Source organism: Lytechinus variegatus, chromosome 4, assembly GCF_018143015.1.
Source record: "Lytechinus variegatus isolate NC3 chromosome 4, Lvar_3.0, whole genome shotgun sequence".
Lineage (NCBI taxonomy): Eukaryota > Metazoa > Echinodermata > Echinoidea > Temnopleuroida > Toxopneustidae > Lytechinus > Lytechinus variegatus.
In genome coordinates this window covers 5358123-5378144 of record NC_054743.1, presented here as the reverse complement: position 1 = coordinate 5378144, position 20022 = coordinate 5358123, and the positions used below count along the sequence as shown (strand labels likewise).

Below are 20022 nucleotides of genomic sequence, written 5' to 3'. Positions count from 1 at the left end.
TTGTGCACATACAAAGTTGGGCAAAAGTTGTTTTTAGGTGAATTTTATGGTGTTATGCTGTTTAACTATCCACCCACTCCACACACAATTTTGATAATGTAGGTTCATGGTTGAGTGAGCACAGTGTATTGCAGGGGTCCAAAAGCATGTACATAAATGTAGAAATGATCATACGATTGTGATTTTTTGCATGTTCAGCCCCCCCCCCCCCCCTTCCCCTTGAAAACCGTTCCTCGGCCCCTGTTTTGTGACCGATCATCATAGGGATTTATGATAATATCCTCTAAATCTTGTTAGATCATGTTAAAATTTGAAAATGTTGATGTCTCCCCCGATTATAGGCCCCTCCCCCATTTCAAAATTCTGGATCCACCACAGATTTGCCCATAAATTAAACTGATTATGAGAAATTGTTAGGGAAAGAATGCATTTATGCAGTATAAAGAGTATTCATTCCTCAGTTTTCGAATGTGCTCGCTCAACCATGAAAATGTTTAAAGTTCCGCGAAAAGTGTGTAGTGATAGAAATGATGGATGATAAAAACAACAGCAATTAAAGTCACATTTGAAACCGAATTAGCCCCTAATATTCACTTTATAACCCTTTAAAATGAGTCTGTGACATTGAAAATACCAATTTTCCCACTTTGATGCGTGCTCACTCATCCATAAATAAACAAATCGATTTCATTTTTGCACAGAAAGAATGCCCATAGGTTGATAAACATTACTGCCAAATGACATTGCTAAAGACAGCCGTGAAAAAAAGTTCCATCATATTGAATAAGGGGTTACTTATTCTTAAACATATGCACCTTTAATGTACACAAGTCTACGAGAGAGGAAGGCAAAATTTTAACAAAATTTTAACAAATATGAAATATGAAATGAAAATACAGTTGAAGATATTAGGCAACAATTGTTATGGGGTAATAAAAACATTTTGTATAAAAATAAATGTTTGTTTTGGAAGCATTGGGTATGCTCAGACGTTCTTGTTATTGGAGATATTATTAACAGCGATGGACTATTGGATATATTGCGTATTCATGCAAAATTAAAGAAAAAAGGAAATTATTTATGTGAATCGAAATTAATTTGGAGTTGTATACCAGAAAAATGGAAAAACATTTTGGTTAAAGAAAAACATTGCTTAAATCATTCAATTGTTAGCTACTTTCAATTGAAGGATCATGATCCTGTCATACATATAAAACAAAGTAAACATTTATCTTTTAAACTTTCTAAATTATTATACAATTATCTTGTGGATAAAAAGTTTATAACCCCAAATGTTGAGCAATATTGGTCACTTTATTTCAAAGAAAATCTGATTTGGAACAATATCTGGAAAGAAAAAGTTACTTTCATTGACGAATTTCGTTTAGCTGAATTCAACTTTAAATTTTTGTATAAACTTTTGATGTCAAATGAATATTTGTTTCGATTTAAATTGGCAGAATCTCCACTTTGTCTTAAATGTAAAACTATTGACAACTATTATCACTTATTTTATGATTGCCATTATTCTAGACTCTTTTGGTTAAAATTCAGTAACTTTTGTGTTACCATCAATCTGAATATTAAAAATGTGGATATAAGTTATAAAGACATTGTGATTGGTAGACATGGTGGTAATGGACAAAACGTTATATCTTTCTTTAATGTATTAATCAATTTAGCTTCTTATACAATTTTTCAACAAAAAAGAAAATCAAATTTTAAAGAAATATTTGAAATATTCATAGAAGAAATAAAATGGAGAGCAAATATAAAAAGAAGTATTTTTTGGAAAAAATGCAAAACAAAAATTGAATAGTCAATTTAGGCATTATGTTTGCTTACTATTGAACATGTATTTAAAATTCTTTCTTGCTATATTTATAAAATGTTTTTTTTATGTTGAATTCTAATGTATATCATGATGTTGATTTTTTATTTTTGTTCGATGTACAGTGACGATGTAAATGAGAACATACAAATAAAAAAAAAAAAAAAAAAAAAAAAAAAAAAATGAGGGTTTGTTTCACTAATGGTTTTTGTTACTTCTACCAACAGTTATTTCATGAAACTTCGCACATGTCTTCAGAGTAACACTATCCAAAAGGCGCGCACACCAAAATAACCATTCGATACACATTCGGCACAGAGTGGGGCCAAGGCCTTGAACTTTCTTCTCATTTGCATAATTTTCAAATATTGTGTGATCACTGATGCACTAAACATCGGGATTTTCATAAAAATCAAATCAAAAGAACTATGCAAGGAGGTTTGTGACAGATATCCATAGTTACAAATTGCATTTTTTACAATAATGTCAAAAAGAGCTTATCACATTCCACATGTTCATTCAAGCGTGAATGTTTAATTAAACGCCTTTGAATCATTGAAGCATGTTAATTGGTCATGATCATAGCGAAAAAGTTGAGAAAATACCATTTTAAGTTACCAAAATGAAACAATACATGCCTATGATATTTGAAAATCATATTTTTTGTTTTCAATAAATGTTCATTGAACCGTGAAACAATGAATATTGTTGAAAATGCTCTTCCCCAAAATAACTGTCATCATATTCTATCATTTTTATTGATAGAAATGTTTAAAAAATCAAATTTTAGCAAATTTGGACTTGTGTTTATTGAACCATGAAATTTAGCCAAAAAGTTGTATCATCTTTTAGAAAGTACCTTTTATAGGCCTTCTGACTATTTTTCATGATGAGAATGTGTAATTAGCTCCAATAAAATGGAATCAAAGTAATGATATTTGGCTTGTGACTTTTGAAAAGTGACATTTTTGCCTTCTGACGGTGCTCACTGAAGCTTGACGTAAAATACCTCCATAACATTTACTCAGAGGATAGCTTATAAAATTACCTACATGCTCATGTAAAAACATATTAAAAACTCGCATTGGTTCGGAAATTATTGATGTTTGTTTAAGGGGGGACTTACTATTTTTGTTGTGTATATATAATTCAACGCGATGAATATTGGACCGCTGTATATATATATTATTTTTCTCTCACTTGTTAAGACCTCAAAGTTCTGAACTCCTAGGCAGAACAGAGTGGTAATAATTAGCACACTGAGTGGGTAATCCAGCCATTCATATTATGTATTTATTTCTTTATATTTTTTGTAATTATATCTGACATGTCTGATGTTTTTTGTCTGTATTTTGAATATTTTTGGATAGGAAAATAAATACAATACAATGCAACATATTATTATACAAATGGATCCAAGTGACAAACGGAATGTCTTCATTTCTAAAAAAAAAAACACTAATTAGTGAAATTCACTATCAATACAATATTAATGATAAGCAATTGACTCATTAATTCATCAAAAAGTATTATACATGAATTTTATCAAAACCAAACTTTTTGAGTTCATTGTAGAACAACCCATTCTACCCTTTTCCATGAGATGTCCAAATATTTCCCTAGTTAACACAATGTTGCAATTGGCAAATTATCATCAAGTATATTGTTTTAAAAAACTACGGTTTTATTCCGTTTGATAATTTTCGCGATATGAGTGCTTCTGTGCCAGTGGCGTCAATCCTCACCGAGCACTGTGTGTGTGTGGGTGGGTGGGTGATAGCAATATATTGAGCTCAGTCTTTTTCCGATAAGACACCACTGTATCATGGGCTAATTATCCTTATTTAGATCAATTTGATACCTAGCATAACTCCGGGCATAACTGTACATGTTACTTTTAAAAACCCATCCACCCCCTCTCCCTCTTCCTTTATCAGGGGCCGCGGAACAGTTTTCAAAGTAGAGGGGGGGGGGGGGTTGTTCATGAAAAAAATCACAATCATATGGTCATTTTTACATTTTTGTCCACGGTTGTGGAAAAAAGCGGGGGGCTGAAGCCCCGGTGCCGGGTAAAAATGGCCGAGGTAAAAATGGCAGCGCTAATAGTGGCAGAGGTAAAAATGGCAGATGCCAAATTACAGAGGTAAAGATCATGACATGCTAGATCAGCAAGGAAAAGATAGAGCCTTTCCAGTTAATATCAGTCATGATTATTGACCTTGAATGGACTCCTATCGACAGAATGAGTATTATGAACTGATGAGATATTATTTGGATTTTTTTATCATTTTAGGACTATACTTTAACGTTGATATGATTGAACTCAAACATTTCCATGCCAAAATTATTTCAATTAGTGAGTGATGAAAGGATCTTGGCCAGTTCGTATAGTGAACTATAAATACTTTCAGCCCGGACCATCCCTTTAACACACTGAAATGGAGGAGTTCGGGATTTCTTTGAACCGTTTGCATAAAATGGATAACAGAAAAATAACAAAACGTTCAGTGGCGTACCTAGGATTTTCCAAGGGGGGGGGGCCAAATCCGTCCGCAAAAAAAAAGTCTTCAACCACAAGTAAAGGCCTGCAAATTTAAAGGAGGGGGCCACTTGTGGCTCGTCAGGGATCAGTTTTGACTCGTCGGGGGGGGGCAGAGATACGTACCTTGCATGAGTTGTGACTCGTCGGGAGGGGGGCAGAAAAAGAAGGTTATTAGAAGTTTGAGTTTTTGATCTGTGACGTCATATACATTTACTAGTAACTACCCCGTAATTTATGCACAAAAATATCTACTTTTTCATTTTTTTAAATCAGTGGTTCATGCATGATGTGAGATTATTTGTATTTTAATATACTTAAGGTACCATTAAAACCATTTTATTTTCTTATTTTTTTAGAAAATGACATTTCAGTGATATTTTTTATTACACCATATATGAAAAAATGCTCGCAAATGACGTCCCCATTAACGTAAAATTTAGCAGCTCTTTAAATCTTTGATGGATTCCCCCTAAAACCTTCACCGATATCATTTTGATAAACTTTATGTCGGTGTTAATTTTCCCCATTATGAATCAAGTACAATATTTGGGATTCAAAGTGCTCTTCAAATTTGAATATTAGAAGAGCGATTTGACATGAGATGGTCGTGCATGTAAGTCCAGGAAAAAATAAGAAATACCAACTCAAGTGTTCTCATTTTACCTCAGCCATTTACCTTTGCCAGTATTACCTCTTCCATTATTACCGCTGCTATTGATTCCTCTGCCATTTTTACCTCTGCCATTTTTACGTCTGCCATTTTTACCTTTGCCATTTTTACTTCTGTCATTTTAAGGCTGCCATTTTTACCTCTGCCATTTTTACACCGAGCCGAAGCCCCCCCCCCCGCTTCCGCGGCCCCTGTTTATATCACTCTAAGGGCGTGTTGCAAGAGAATATTTGAGATCAATTGCAAATATTCTGTTGTAAATTTACAACTAATAGATCAACATTAGCTGTGGCAGATCAGATTAAACTTCTTGTTTCAAGGAGCAAATTAGCAATCAATCACTAATTTGCAATCAACTGCAAGTCATATGATTGATTTAGGGACCAAAAATAGACTTGCAATTGACATGATTGATTGCAATTTTCTTGCAACACCCCATCAGTCTCGTTTTTCATTTCTATATTCATCGTATATACATATACGTTTTTACGCACGCACCCTCACACCCTTTTACACGCAAACACGTGCATTCAGTCTTTTATACAATTCTCTCTTCGATGAACATTCTCTCGTCTATGACTAAAAAGAATTCACATTTGTCTGTAGTGGTTAAATTAAAACGTAGTCCCTTCCCCATAGGCCTGTCATTTTGCTCATTATAGTCCATACTTAAAAATGCACAATATTTACCAATGGATACAATAATCTCGTAAGCATGATTTATTCTAATGGTCTATTAACATACATGCAGGATACAGGTATTTTACTTATTCCTTTCTCCTTCATTTGCAGCTTTTTAAACTTTATTTGCAAAGGCCTGGTCACACCACCCGAGCGTTGTTGGAGCGGTAGGGAGAGAGGGTCGAATTTCGCTCACAAAATTGGGGGGGGGGGAATCCAAACAAAAGTCGAAAAAAAATCGAAAATGGTGAACGGTAGCGAGCGGTGATGATTTTTTTCTCTCCGCTCCACGACCGCTCCAACAACGCTCGGGCGGTGTGACCTGGGGAGCGTTTCATCAATATTTTCATCCGACAAGATGTCAGATCTGACATCTTTCCATGATTTTGATTGGCTGTGAGGCACTGTTCCTATGGAACTGTCGGATAAAATGGGATTAGTCGGATAAAACGTCTGACAAGTCCTTTTATGAAACACCCCCCAGGCCTTACACTTGCAATAGATATATACTTCATTATTCGATCTGAAAATTGTGAGCTGGATAAGATGCATTTATTTTTTGAATTACTCTTTCGTCTTTAAATGAAATTAAATCTTGCCATTATTCTTTTTATTCTTCTAACATTTATGAACTGCTTTTCTCTTGACTTTAATTGTCAATAAAGAGATAATAATGAAATGCACCGTATTGTTGGTTCAATTGGGAGGAATTCATTGATACTGCGACCATTGAGATAGTAGAAAATATGTGGAAATAAGAAGGCGTGGAAGAGTCGTGGGAAACATTGCTAATATCAACATTAGAGTATAGGCCTATTTCATATTCTCCCATGTACTCATAGTTTAAACGTTGCGTATGTCCTACGTCGAACTGGAAATTATAATTCATTATGTACATTACCATATATGGCAAATATTAATCGACGTTCATATATTTGCACAGCATATTCTTGGAATCTACATTACTTTGATTACGAACATTGTCTTATAATACATCATGTCATATTCGATCACTTCAAGAAATGAGTGGCGTGATTTTAATACACGTATAATTTATCAATAAGTAAATATTCTATATCATACCATGGCCCTAAGTCCCATGACCACACTCACCTTGAAATGCTAATATTTACATATTCATAAAGTCAACTGCAAGATTACAAGCAAACATAATGTTCCGAGGGTCTAATAAGGTACATTACGTCATATTATAAAAGACCATAAGTTTGTCAAGTGAATGTTGACAAATGTACTTCTTCAACTTTTCTTTCCTTAACTACATCATGGCAACATGTCCCCATATGAATTGGGAAATGGTAGGCCAATGTATTTAGAAAGCTGCAATAACCCCTTTACGTGCATATAACCATGATAACGGGCAATGGAACACTCTCAAAGTAAAAGTATTTGAACTACGAGGAAAAAGGTTCCTAAAACGATTATTTGCATGCTTAGGAACATTCAGTGGATTTATAATGTTTCCAAAGTGACTGTTGGGAAGCTTGAACGGTTCCGAATACAATACAAACATAGAGGGGTTTTTTTTCTAAGAGCGAATGGTAAAAAAGGGAGAAAAAAAACATTCTAAGTGTACATGATGACAACTATCGCATTTTGTACGAAAACCATAATATTTGCATCCTCCATTGGATATAGATGGGCATAAAAACTTGTTGAACCGACAGGGGGGGGGGGAAACTCCCTCTCGAAAAAAGTAGCACTTGCGTCATGTAATAATTACCATTGCTTTTCACATATTCGTCTACAACTGAAAAAAAAATCTTGCGTTAATTTTCCCATTGCAATACATGTGGATATGCCAGCAAGGCAGAACAGTCTGCTGACATCTAAATCTTTAGGCCCCCAATACAAAATTCGTCTGAATTTATCACAATGTCAAGGATAAAACAGATAACTAATAGGTAGTATAAATCAGTATTCTGTTATTACATTATGGGCCAATACCAAAGGGAGGATGGGTGTTACTAACCCGTCCCGTTTCAGGAAGTAGACAAACTTTGATAAACTTTTTGATGAAATTTTTATGAAATAAGTACGGCAATGAAAGCAGAAGGAATAATAGGAGTAGTGAATAACATGAACAAATATAGTCTGTCTTACATTAATATAACCCATGTTTTCATAAAGCAAAATAGGACGTCGCATTTAGATTCTCGTAGCTCCCACTATCAAAATACCTGACAACAATGTATTCTATTTAGTTTGTTTAAATAATTCCACGATAGGATAATGATGAAATTTCTGTGATCAGTCATGAAAAGCACTTGTTAGCATGTTTAGTGGAAGATAAAAATAGCTGAGATAGATGTGACTTCACTAAGCACATAATTGATTGCTTATTTTCTACAGCATTTACACTAACGATTAACGTGAAACTGGTTTAACATGTTTAAGATAAGATACTACAGTCGGGTAAAAATAGTGCTCATAACAATTTGGTACAACTGGAACTTTATTTTGAGCCAAGCTTAAAAACCTATACAGAGCTGGCATGGCTGGTTTGTATGGGTTTAGGAAATAATGGTAACTGAAGATGTTTATATTTTTGGTATGTTTGGTGGGATGTAGGATTTCTTTCTGTAGGTTTGAACCTTGGCTTACCAATGATATGCATGTCTACTACACTCTGATTATCATAAACAGTCTCGTACATGTTTTCGTCACCCTCACTGGAATTATAAGATTTTAAAGACGATGGTCTTTCATCAGAATAGCCACTTGGCTCGCTTAAGTCACTACTCGAGCTAGTAGGTCTATAGTTTTCAGGGTTGAAAGAAATAGAATAGATAGAGTCTGAATGCCTATTACTTGATGACAGGATAGAATTTGACTCGCTGCTTGTAGAATCCGAGGTTAACTTTCCTATCAAGGTTTCTTGGACGCTAAGAATGGATCGAGACAGATGGTTTTCAGTACCGAGAGGTTTTTCATACAGAATTTCATTTTCAAATTTACATTCTACATTGTTAACACCTTCATGTGTAGGCTGAAAAGATCGTAAGATACGCCGATACATAGCAATATTACAGAGAACTACAAAAAATATGGACAGAAAAATACCTGCCCCAACAGCGGATACTACCGTAAACATAATAGTCTTAGTATCAAGACGGTGGTCAATCCCTGGTACTTCTGTCAGCGGAAATGACTTCATAGACGTTTTATCATGATCAGATGAAAATGTAGGGACTGGGAAATTCGTGCTGTGAAATCCGGTATGAATTAGAGAAAATACTGTGGATGATTCTATAGCTGTGCCACTGAAGTCAGAAGCTGTTACCTGTGTCGTGGTCGAACTGGTTACAGTCACAAAACTCAATGTTCCGGAATGGGGAAGATGATTCGAGGATATATTCCTGTTTGGTCGCGATAACTTATCAAACGTAATATTGGTTGACAGTATCTCATTTCTCCCTTCCATTTTAGACTCACATTAGAGAAACGAGCTATTTCTCATCACGGAGTGGTGGCTTAGATTTAAGATAGATCCAAATGACCCATTGATTTCATGAATCTTTGAAATATCTTCTTTTAAAATGTGATCATCTAAGATCCATGTGAATGTCACTTGTCTTTCGAAGCCTTTATCAACATTATCGCATTGCAATGAACATGAAATAATGTCACCAATAGACTTGGAAGCGTTGTGCCAGGAATGATTGTCGCGTACTTCCATTCTCACTTCTGTGCAAGGCAAATGTTCCTTTTTTTGCCTTTACAAGAGATATGTTTAACCTTTCTTCGACTCTTCTTCGAATTGAAAAGTGGATGAAGCAGAACAGATAGCTGTCACAAAGCTTATGTCTTCGGAATTCACGGAACTATTTAAAGAAATCTCAATTTCATTGGTCGTTAAACCGTCACATCCCCAAACTGTATTAGGAGGTACACAAGACCAGATCAGACTGTCAATGTTGTTACGTTTGCAAAATACCTCCATCTTTTCATTCGATTGTAAACTCATGTTGCCCGTGGTTATGAAAATACGAGGTTCTTGTCGAATCATCAGAGGGCCGATACTGCAGGATTGGCTAACTCTAGGGAAAACGGGACTCCGCACTACCCAAAGCAAGGTTTCGTTATTCATGGAATGAGTGACACCCATTGTGCCGAAACACCAAGAAACCATTTTTAGTTTCTACCGTAGGCTTTACAATTACCCTACTATTTTTCTGCAATGAAACATTGACCATGTGGACATCGAGATTTCTTTGCTTTACCTTACACCAGAAAATCACTTGATCGTATTCGGGAATCCACCGAGAAATCTTTGGCCCACAGGAAATGTCTTGCTGTATAGGGAAACGAAGCACCTTCAATCGAGCAACTCTAGAGGAACATTTGTACACAGTATAGTCTGAATTTATTCTTTGAAAGATACATTGGTGGGTTTGTTCTACTTCTCCACTATTAAATACGGTTAAAGTTGAGGTCATCAGACCGGTAATGTCATTGTAAGAGTCAGATATGACGTTTATGTAGAGGCTGGGTTTAACAGACCACCTTAAGAAGTCACTTTCAACGTTAAAAGGTGACACACTGCAGCTGAATAGCGTATTTTCACCTTCTATTACTGAAATATCCTTTGGCTCTGTCATAAATACCGGTTCTCTATGTATCAGACAGCACGATGAAAAATTAGGCACTAAGTACGAGTAAACTGCAAAAAGAAAGTACGCTTTGAAAGCTGATTCCATTTTGTGTTGAATTATTCCCTTTTTGTTATAGTGATCACAAACATCAGGCCAAGTTGCCTTAGTAGATCGATGTATATTTGACTCTTACCATTGTATAACTATATTTAAACGTTTTTTGAAAGGAAAAAAATGATAGAGACTTTTTGAATGATATTAGGAAACCGATTCTTCCATACTTTATGGCGCTTGAAAAACCAGCAATGATTGAATAATTTATTACGAAGAAGAACTCTCAATACCGGAAGAGCTGGATCGTGCACTCGAACGAAGAAAAAGAGTAGACTCCTTTTGAGAGTCATCTTCATGATGACCATCCCATGAAATTCTAGTTGTGGTATCTTTCGTGATTTTCATGTCCGTTGAAGAAGAAGAAGACGATGGGTCTTTTATTAGTCTTCTGCGTGTCTTTCTATACAATAGTATGCTCAACGCAATATGAAATATTGTTCCAATTAATACTAGATACACAACTACCACCTCTGGAATAATTGATAAGGTATATGTATCGGAATGACATTTTTGAAATTCGTCATGTCCAGTATTGCCCGTATCTTGATCGCCCTTTTCAAATGCATCCGATGGTTTTCTTGGGGGATCACTAGTCGTCAGGTCATAAAGCAAATTATTCTGACCATTTTGTAAATTTGTACACAACATTTTAGAAATGTTATCGTTTTCATAGCCTGCAGTGCAGCATAAAACATTTTTACCATTTCTTGCCCAAAACATTTGTTCAATTGCTGTTGCATTGTAAATCAAGTCTGTTTTAGGAGGTACTACTTCGTCATCTTGGAAGCAAACAATTTTTCCAGGCATATTTCCAAGTGGGGCTACACATTCAATGATATTCCAAACACTGGTAACCATATTTGTTTCCTTCGAACTAACCAGGTTACAAAGAGGTTTTCCCGGTGGATATTCAATAAGAAGGCTAATTTTCTTTGTGAGCTCGTCTTGCTTTATATCATTGATATATGCATCACAGATGTATGTCCCGCCATCTTCCCGGCTTATATTCAATATAGTAACACTAACCTCAAGTATATTGTCATTAAGTATTTGTTTTACCTGATACCGTTCAAACTGACTTTCACTCAGCCCTGTGGATACCATTTGGGAGTTTTCATAGAAACTTCCACGATATTGCATGCTCATTTTAACATAAACACCATCAATGCCTGTTATATCGTAATGGAAGAGGATTTCAGCTTGTTCACCCTCCGTATAATACAGCATTCGTGAGCTTACCTCACAAGCAAATAAGAAAACATTTAAAAGTAGATATATATTCATGATTACTTTCATAGCTGATTAAAAGAGAACGGTTGGTCTTTATAATACTTTTTTCAGAAGGAAAATATGATGGTTAGGAGAATTAGGCTGGAAAAAAGAGTAATGAAAGATACAGATTTTATTGTTGAGAGAGATTTGTTAGATTGTGTTACAAAAGGTAAAATATTCTTAACTTCTTTTGTCACAGCTTGCGATGCCAATGATGGTAGTGGGCTACTTTTTGATAAGACAGGGTAAAGAGTTTCTTCAAAGTCCTTGCAATCTCTGTGTCTTATGTGATATTTACTACTGCTAGAACAACACGAAACTTTTATGATTCCCTGACTCAACCAGAATACGCCACTTATGTAATCACCATCGTCTGTAACATATAATGGAAGTTGTGCACGATGTGCCAAACTGTTCCGAACAGTTGTCAAACAAATAACTGTTCCAGTAGGGTATCCAATTTGAAAACTACAATGTAACTGCCGAGAACTAATATGACCCGTGTGTTGGAGATGTGGATTGTATTCTTCTGGCCAGGAACACGATGCCTTGCCTGGAGGATAAGTCACTTGAAGACTGAGATGCTTGGAAAAAGTCAGGTTGGAGCATGTAAAAGAGCAGTTATAACTTCCAGAATCCTCTCGGCTTAGATGAACAATAGCGATTGTAACAAGAAAATTATCCTGGACGAAGTATGTCTCTACGTTTGTCCGTTCCCTCTTGGAGAGTGGAAAGTTTTCTGACCAGATCCTTGTTTCAGATTTGTAAAACAAATCGTCATCTAAGAATAGGTCAAATGTACAGTCCGGTCTGTAATCAGAAGCAATGTATCTTAGATGTACATCCTCCCCTTCTTTCCCATTAATGGTGTGTTCTTGTAGTCCAAGGATGTAGGTTATCAAAATATTAATGATTACACTAATTGACAAAAATATTACCCTATTCCCCATTTCGGAAATAAAGGGAAAATGGTCCCATACTTGTCACCATTTTGTAATTTTGTCCTCGTTTCATGCCTGTAGAAGACAGAGAAAGGGACAATGAAGGCAGTTAAAACGAAATATAAATAATACGATACATTATATTAGATTGTACTTCTACTTTAAAAAATAATGATAATAATAGCTAGGTTCTATTTTCCTTTTAAGATACAAAGCGTTGCTATTACCCCAGTCTTAGCTGCACTGCCATTTTATAGGCGATCAAGCATGTGAGGAATTGTTTTTTACCAGGTTTAACCATTCACCTCACCCGGGTTAACTGCAGCACAATATGATATGGGTGCTGTAGAAAAACACGCCATGGCTGGGAATCGATGAAGGCACGTCACTCAGATCATGGACCTATTACGAAATAGGTCCATGCTCAGATTGAAAGGCGAGTGTCATTACCACTAGACCACGGCGCCCCCACTGCATGAATTGCAAATGACCAGAGCCAAACTAATCATCTTCTTTCAGCTTATGTTTACCAAGAAATACACAGTTGACCTAAAAGAAAAGCTGGAAAGCACCTTAATGTTTTTTTTTTCGATATTAATATATTATCAATCATGTAACAGTTGTTGAGTTGAAATCCAGATTTAATTGCGTTTGCTTCGCAGGGTTCTTTTTCATGTATTGTCACTTACTATCTATGTATTAGTATATTTTCAAGCGAGAATATGCAGTGCACAATAAAGTGTTTTGTGTTTCACATATACTAACAATAAATTCGATTCAATTCATTATTTCTATTAAGAATTTTGTAGATATAAAGGATGATCAACGCGAGAAATAAATCAAATATGTAAGCCATGAAGCCAATATGTCATCCTGATTTGTTATTTTTTTCTTTTAATCGAGACTAACCACGTCATTATGACTCATATTAGTTTAATTTTTTGTGAATTTATGTTTATAAGTTTATACAGTGGTATACACTGTATAGAGATTTGCTTATTTGTACATATTGTTCTTGTATTTCCAACCCAGTAAAAGACATTCCATAGTTAAAGCAGAGAATTAGTACTAGACATTGGCTAAAAAGTCAATAATGTAGGTTTGACATAATGCACAAAATAAAAATCACTCAATGCACCTGAATCTTAGAAAAAATGAATAAGAAAGATATTTATCCGTGTTCAAATTTAAGACTTAAAATGTTGAAAAGCTAAATTTCAATATGAAGAATTACTTACAATCTAATATGGAGTGATAAAAGCTTTCGGAATCCACACTCTTCTGGTTGCTAGATTGGATTGTATATCATAGTGCTTAAAACGCTACGTCTGTTCTCCCCCCCCCCCCCTCTCTCTCTGTCACTCTTCCCCTTTGCCCATTCTTATGGATATATGCTTCAATACCATAGAGGTACACAAGTTATCTATTAGTATAGGTAAATAGACATTATGCCCTTCAAGATTATTGTTTATTTGTATAGTAGACATGATGATCATAACAAGATGTTCGTTTGATTTGCTAGTATAAAACAGGCGCGGATCCAGAGTTGAAATTCTGGATCCATGATTTCTTAAAAGGGATGGCACAATTTACCGGTTGGAAATTCGACAAGCCAAAAAAAATAGGTTGTTACCAAAATTGAAGATCAATAATTCGTCCGCCCCCAAAATAACAAGAAAAAAGGGTTTTCAAGTATATTCAAGGTCAAATCGTCTCTCTTTTTATTTTTTAATCCCACGGGGGGCTAGCGCCCAAAATAGCGCCCCTGGATCCGCGCCTGTAGAGGATAAACGTGATGAGAGGTTTATCACATTTCCAAGTTTGATTTATTTACATAAATCATTACCGCGCTTTTTTCAAGATTGTGATGAACATAAAATTGTGGGAGTGAATTTTATATTCAAACATGAACCTTGAAATGTATGCACACCTTTTCGTGCCCCTGTCTTGCTCAGTGTACTCTTCGGGACAGAAATATTTAGTGTTTTAAATTATAAAGAAATATAGTAGTAGATAAGATACACGCAATGTAAGAAATCAAGTTTGGTATGGGTTGAATTTTAATATTGGCAATAAATACATGACTGCTTAGAAATCATGGCGCCTTAAGTAAGCAACAATAGTCGACGGCATAAGGTCCTTTCTGGGACACCTGGGCCCCGTCTTACAAAGACTATTGAAAGAGCAGATTAATCATAACTATTGAAAGCCAGCAAAATCAACATATAAAATGCATGTTTGCTAAAAAAAATCTAGATATGAATGTTTACCCATAAATTCATTGATTTCTTGACAATTTGGTGTGATCTCCTTTGTTAAAAATGATTTTTTTTTTCAAATTTCCTGTCGAAAAAATATGATGCTGATGGATTTCCATAGAGGAACGATTGATTGGATCAATCGCAACTCTTTGTAAGACAGGGACCTGGTATAGAGGAAAAATTCTTACCTGCATCACCTACTTCTATAATATAAACATTGCACGGGGCAGCCAAATTGCCGAAATTTAAACTTCTCATTCATATGGCAGCATTTAAATTCAAGGCTAATTGACCAACGCCATAAATACTGTATTAAAAAAAATCTCTTTGAGTGTGTGTTATAAATAGATAAATTTAAGATATACTCTGAGATAATAAATCAACCTGGAAATCATTTGTACATGGAATCTAAGATGTATCTGTTTTGCTAATCTGTAACCTAATTATTTCGGTATGAATGCATGATATTTAGGAAATAAGTCCCATATCTTTAAAGCTGTCCTATGTATGTCCATCTCGTAATAGGTCCATGGTATGTCATAAGACTACACTGCTAAAATGTTTATGTTTAAGGAGACTGGCCAGATTTGGGTAGGTGATGACTTGGGTTAGTGTCATATAATACATTTGAATCGTGCTGGTAGCTTATTATGAATGTAGGTTCGAAGCTAAACCATATAGTTTCGTGAATAAGGCAAATAATTAGCCCTAGCACCTAGCACACTGTATATAGAATACCGCCACAGGACCGCCATAACACTTGCAGCACCGGACACAGCAAAAACCTCTCCAGGACAACGTGTACGCTTTGGGGGGAGTACTTTTTCGGTGGAAGCGCCGTGGTGTAGCGTATCTGACTCTCGCCTTGTAATCAGAGGGTCGTGTGTTCGAATCCCAACATGGCCTAGCGCCCTTTGACAAGCTTCAATCCAGATTTTGCCACTCTCACCCAGGTGCTAATTGGGTACCGGTAGGAAACAACCGTCATTGTGGTTGGTTTAGCAAGTTTGCGCCTAACAGGCTGCTTGGAATGCTATGAATCCAGTGACCGGGTAATAATAGTTGTGAAGCGCTTTGAACAGTCCTAGATTGATAAAGCGCTATATAAATGCAAATTATTATTATTATCATCATTATTCTACAAGTTTCTAGTGACGGGACAAACTATCATTTTCGAGGAGATTGGTACATTGCTATATATCATGAGCAAATATCTATTGTATGTTCATATCGCCTAAGAGCTGACAGTTTGTTTAGTCCTCCTAAAATAAAAGATGGATATTTGATATACATTCCATCTAAGATGTAATCATGGGGACCGATTTTTTTTAAATTACACCGAACATGAAGCTGAGGATGTATTATGTCATAGTTCTATAATTGCTGATTCCATGACACCTGCTCCAGCGACAATTGCTTCGCTGAAAATTGGAGTTACCACTATACCATGTTCTAAACCTAGCCATAAACCTATCATGAAACCCAATTTCCACCCTAACTTAAACCCTAACCCCGAGCAAGTTTCGTGTCACCCTCTTGTTAACGAGTAAATTTATTTTCATGAAAGCTGGACATTAAAAACGGTTTCCTCTATAAAATACAAATGAATAGTTTCGGGTCGGAAAAGGGCATTCTTGATAAAATTAATGTTGCGTTCCTGTCATCTTATAGGTAAACCAAATTGTTGACACTAAACCACTAACCGAGAGCGGAAATCGTCTGGGGTAAGTGTAAACTAAATATTCTCCAACTTTAAAGTTGTTCTATCCTCAATATACCATGGCTGTTTTTAACAGTTGTATCTAAAAAACTTCTTCCAGTTGACATAATTTTACACTCATTTCCACTTATAAATTGCCATGGCATTCTCCACATCATTTCTGCAATTTCTGGTACATCTGTTCCTTCATCGAATATTTACAACTACTTCTTCATGTATTGAGGCCCCTGGGGGCATCTACCATACACAACCCCAAAATCAGATAGTTCAAGAAGGAGGAAATGCCTCATTTACTTGTTCTGTCACGAACTTCGACACGAATCTTGACTCTCTTTCGTGGGAGATCGTCCGTGATGTTAATAGAAATAATATTGTAGAGAGATTTGATCATCAAAGACAAATTATGCATTCAACTATACGCGTATACAACATCGTGGATGAATCGCAACTCTTTCGCTGTGAGCTAAGAAGAAATGTTCGGAATGGCTCGCCTGTGATTCGCCTTGAGTTCTGCTATCTTTCCAGTAGGGCAAGAACAATCGTTCAGACTTTCCCAGCACCATCAGATGTAACATGTCAACCTAAAGCGTCTGGTCCTGTAGAAAGTGGGGAGACCATAGCAATCAGTTGCTCTGCTCCACGAAGTAAGCCTCCCGTAGATATGCGATTCGTTCTTGGCAAATCATGGCATCTCAGTCCTATTCTGCATCCGGTAGTCATAGAGGATGGTCCCACACGAACTATAACCCAAGACGTAATTATTACATCAGACTTTCACCTGAGGACTGTCCATTGCCAAGTAACAAGTGAAATGAGTTTCCCTGGACGCGTAATCGAGTGTCCTATTGGACCCTTCAAAGTTTACAATCCACCAATAGTCACTGTGCAACCATCAAATGCAGTTATCCAGAGTTCCACAGAGGAGGTTATCTTGTATTGTCATGCCACTGGTTATCCTGAAGTCTTCACATATTCCTGGTCTTGCTTCCCGCAAGGATACCTCATAGGCTGTGATACCAGATCAAAAGAAGTACGGCTTTCTCCTAACTGTTCCATGAAAGCACATCCTAGTCCTGTAGAGGTCAAGATTTGCTGTTTAGCCATGAATTCCATAGGAGCGTCTTCAAACGTGTCCAGTGTTCACTTTAAAAGTTCAGTTGGAAGTGACTGCAAACATACGACAACCGTGACAACGACTGGCACTTCTGACACACCACAAGGAACAGTAGATTTTAGTGAAGATATTATCCTTGTACAAAGAAACCAAACTTACTTAGGCAACTTAGAATGGGGTGTGATTATTGACTGTAGTTTTGGCTCTACAATAAAACACATTTCAGTTGATTTAAATGTTTATTTCGAGAAAAAGCTTGTTAACATCCATTCTAGCCAAAGCACACCATTTCCCACTAATTCGTACATGTTAAGAATCAATGTCAATTCTTCAGATCTAAGTTTCTTGGTTACATGTGAAGCCAACACATCGTTGGGCTTGTACAGAAAGACCAGTAATATATCTGTTAATAGTTCGTTAATAGTCACGACAGGTGCACCTTCGGAAGATACAAATATATCAAGAGAGGGCGCTGCTGTGATCCAGGACTTTACCCATCGAACCATTAGTCCTGCTTCATATTTGCAAGAGCTTCCTGATTCTTCCAAGATCAGAACTCAACCAATGACTGGTGAATCAACACAAATTAATCCTTTTATAAGTGTTCCTAGTTTCAAAGAGCCGGTATTTGGCACCAATTTCGTGATTTTGTTATTAATCGTTGTAGCAATTATCGCCATGTGCATTTTGCCATGTGTTGTTGCGGGAATATCTGTAGCCGTTTACCGGCATTTTACGAAGAATTCTGGTGATTCAACTAGATCTACAGAAAATAATTTGAAGGAGGACGGAAATTCAACTCAACGAATTGATCTAGATAACATCAGTAATGAACATCCATATGAATCACCGATCTCCGATCCCACCTTTAGCAAAGGCAGTTCGGGTATAGTAGCTCATGAATGTCACATAGACCAATTGCAGGATGAAATTTACTCAAGTTACTCTGATACCTTATCAAGCACGTCGGGGTCTACGGCTAGTATATCTAATGAATATTCTGATGCTTATTCATACTCCATCACAAGAGCTAATAGTCAATAAAAATACAGAAGAAACATAACTGGGATAAAAAGAAATAAAATGCCACTCTTCTAACAAAAAGAGTATGTTAGAGAGTCAAAAGGGGCCTAAGCTTTCGATCCTAGCAGAATCTTCTTCGGATACATTGCATTAAAACAAGAACTGAATGAGGAGGAAGAGAGTATGTTATGGACCTACGGCCATGACGGTGGAGGTTATACATTTAGCATGTTAAGATTTTTATCATAAAATTCATATAGACATGATAAAGGTTCGACCAAGACCTGGAGTTGGATCACGATGTTTAATGTTCAGAGGGAAATTCCATGATATCGATGGCGCTTTAAATTTAGAGTCTATGGGACAGAAAAAGAAAGCAACGACCCCCCCCCCCCTCTCTCTCTCTCTTCCTCCTCATTTAGTTCTTGTTTTAATGCAATGTATCCAGAATGATAAAGAAATAGGATTGCTTCTCATAGTTACCTTTCTTTGTTTACTTCTAGGTCATAGCCATCATGCCATGAGAGACGTTGTAATCATCATGTTCATGGTAGCCATGGTATCAGGCTTAAAAACATTGACTTCTTAAAAATCTTGAGAAATATGGAATATGGCATGTGACACTATGTGACTATAATGTTGGTTGTGTCATCAATAGCGTGTCAGCTACCAAACCTAACCCATTGAAAACAAATGTGTAAATAGTGTAAGATTTACCATGTACATGTATGTAATCATTATTTACATCGATGTATAACCATTTTTTGAGCAATTTCTGCAGTAATCATAAATGTGTGTATTTACAACGACATTAATTCTTATGTGAATCATTGTACAAGCATTTCCAATTCAGCCTTTGGCTGCAAGGAAAGTTTTAAAGTATCACTTAAACTATATGCCTTACTTGAAGTGAATACATCCTTACCTGAAATTGTGTGTTTTTCCACGACAGAGAATGATCAGTTGACAAATATTTTTAAACTACAAATGACTGCAAATTTCAAGTGACAATAATTATGTCACGACTTTTTTATGGTTTATCTTGAATGGTATGATGGCACTAAATGTTCTGAGAAATAGATCAGTGTTGTTAATGTTGACATGCGGTTTTTGTCTCACCTGCGAAGCAAAGTGAGACTATAGGCGCCGCTTTTCCGACGGCGGCGGCGGCGTCAACATCAAATCTTAACCTGAGGTTAAGTTTTTGAAATGACGTCATAACTTAGAAAGTATATGGACC

The 20022-nt window shown here is 36.1% G+C and overlaps 1 protein-coding gene across 2 annotated transcripts; it reads right to left on the bottom strand.

The window, feature by feature from the left end:
• Positions 1-8145: 8145 nt before the first annotated feature.
• On the bottom strand, positions 8146-13989 carry LOC121413238. 2 transcript variants are annotated; one of them, XM_041605986.1, is made up of 2 exons: positions 13903-13989; positions 8146-12739 (listed from the first exon to the last, which is right to left on the bottom strand). In XM_041605986.1, the coding sequence occupies exon 2, from the start codon at positions 9164-9166 to the stop codon at positions 8222-8224; it is 945 nt and encodes a 314-aa protein (XP_041461920.1). In that variant the 5' UTR covers positions 9167-12739; positions 13903-13989; the 3' UTR covers positions 8146-8221. The 2 variants fall into 2 exon arrangements, with proteins under 2 accessions (XP_041461920.1, XP_041461919.1); XM_041605985.1 differs by having other exon boundaries at positions 8920-12739.
• Between the last annotated feature and the right edge of the window lie 6033 nt (positions 13990-20022).

What these genes read in the sequence shown, in the direction of transcription:
- LOC121413238 (XM_041605985.1), bottom strand. Translation starts at nt 11,747, where the DNA reads ATGAAAGTAATCATGAATATATATCTACTTTTAAATGTTTTCTTATTT.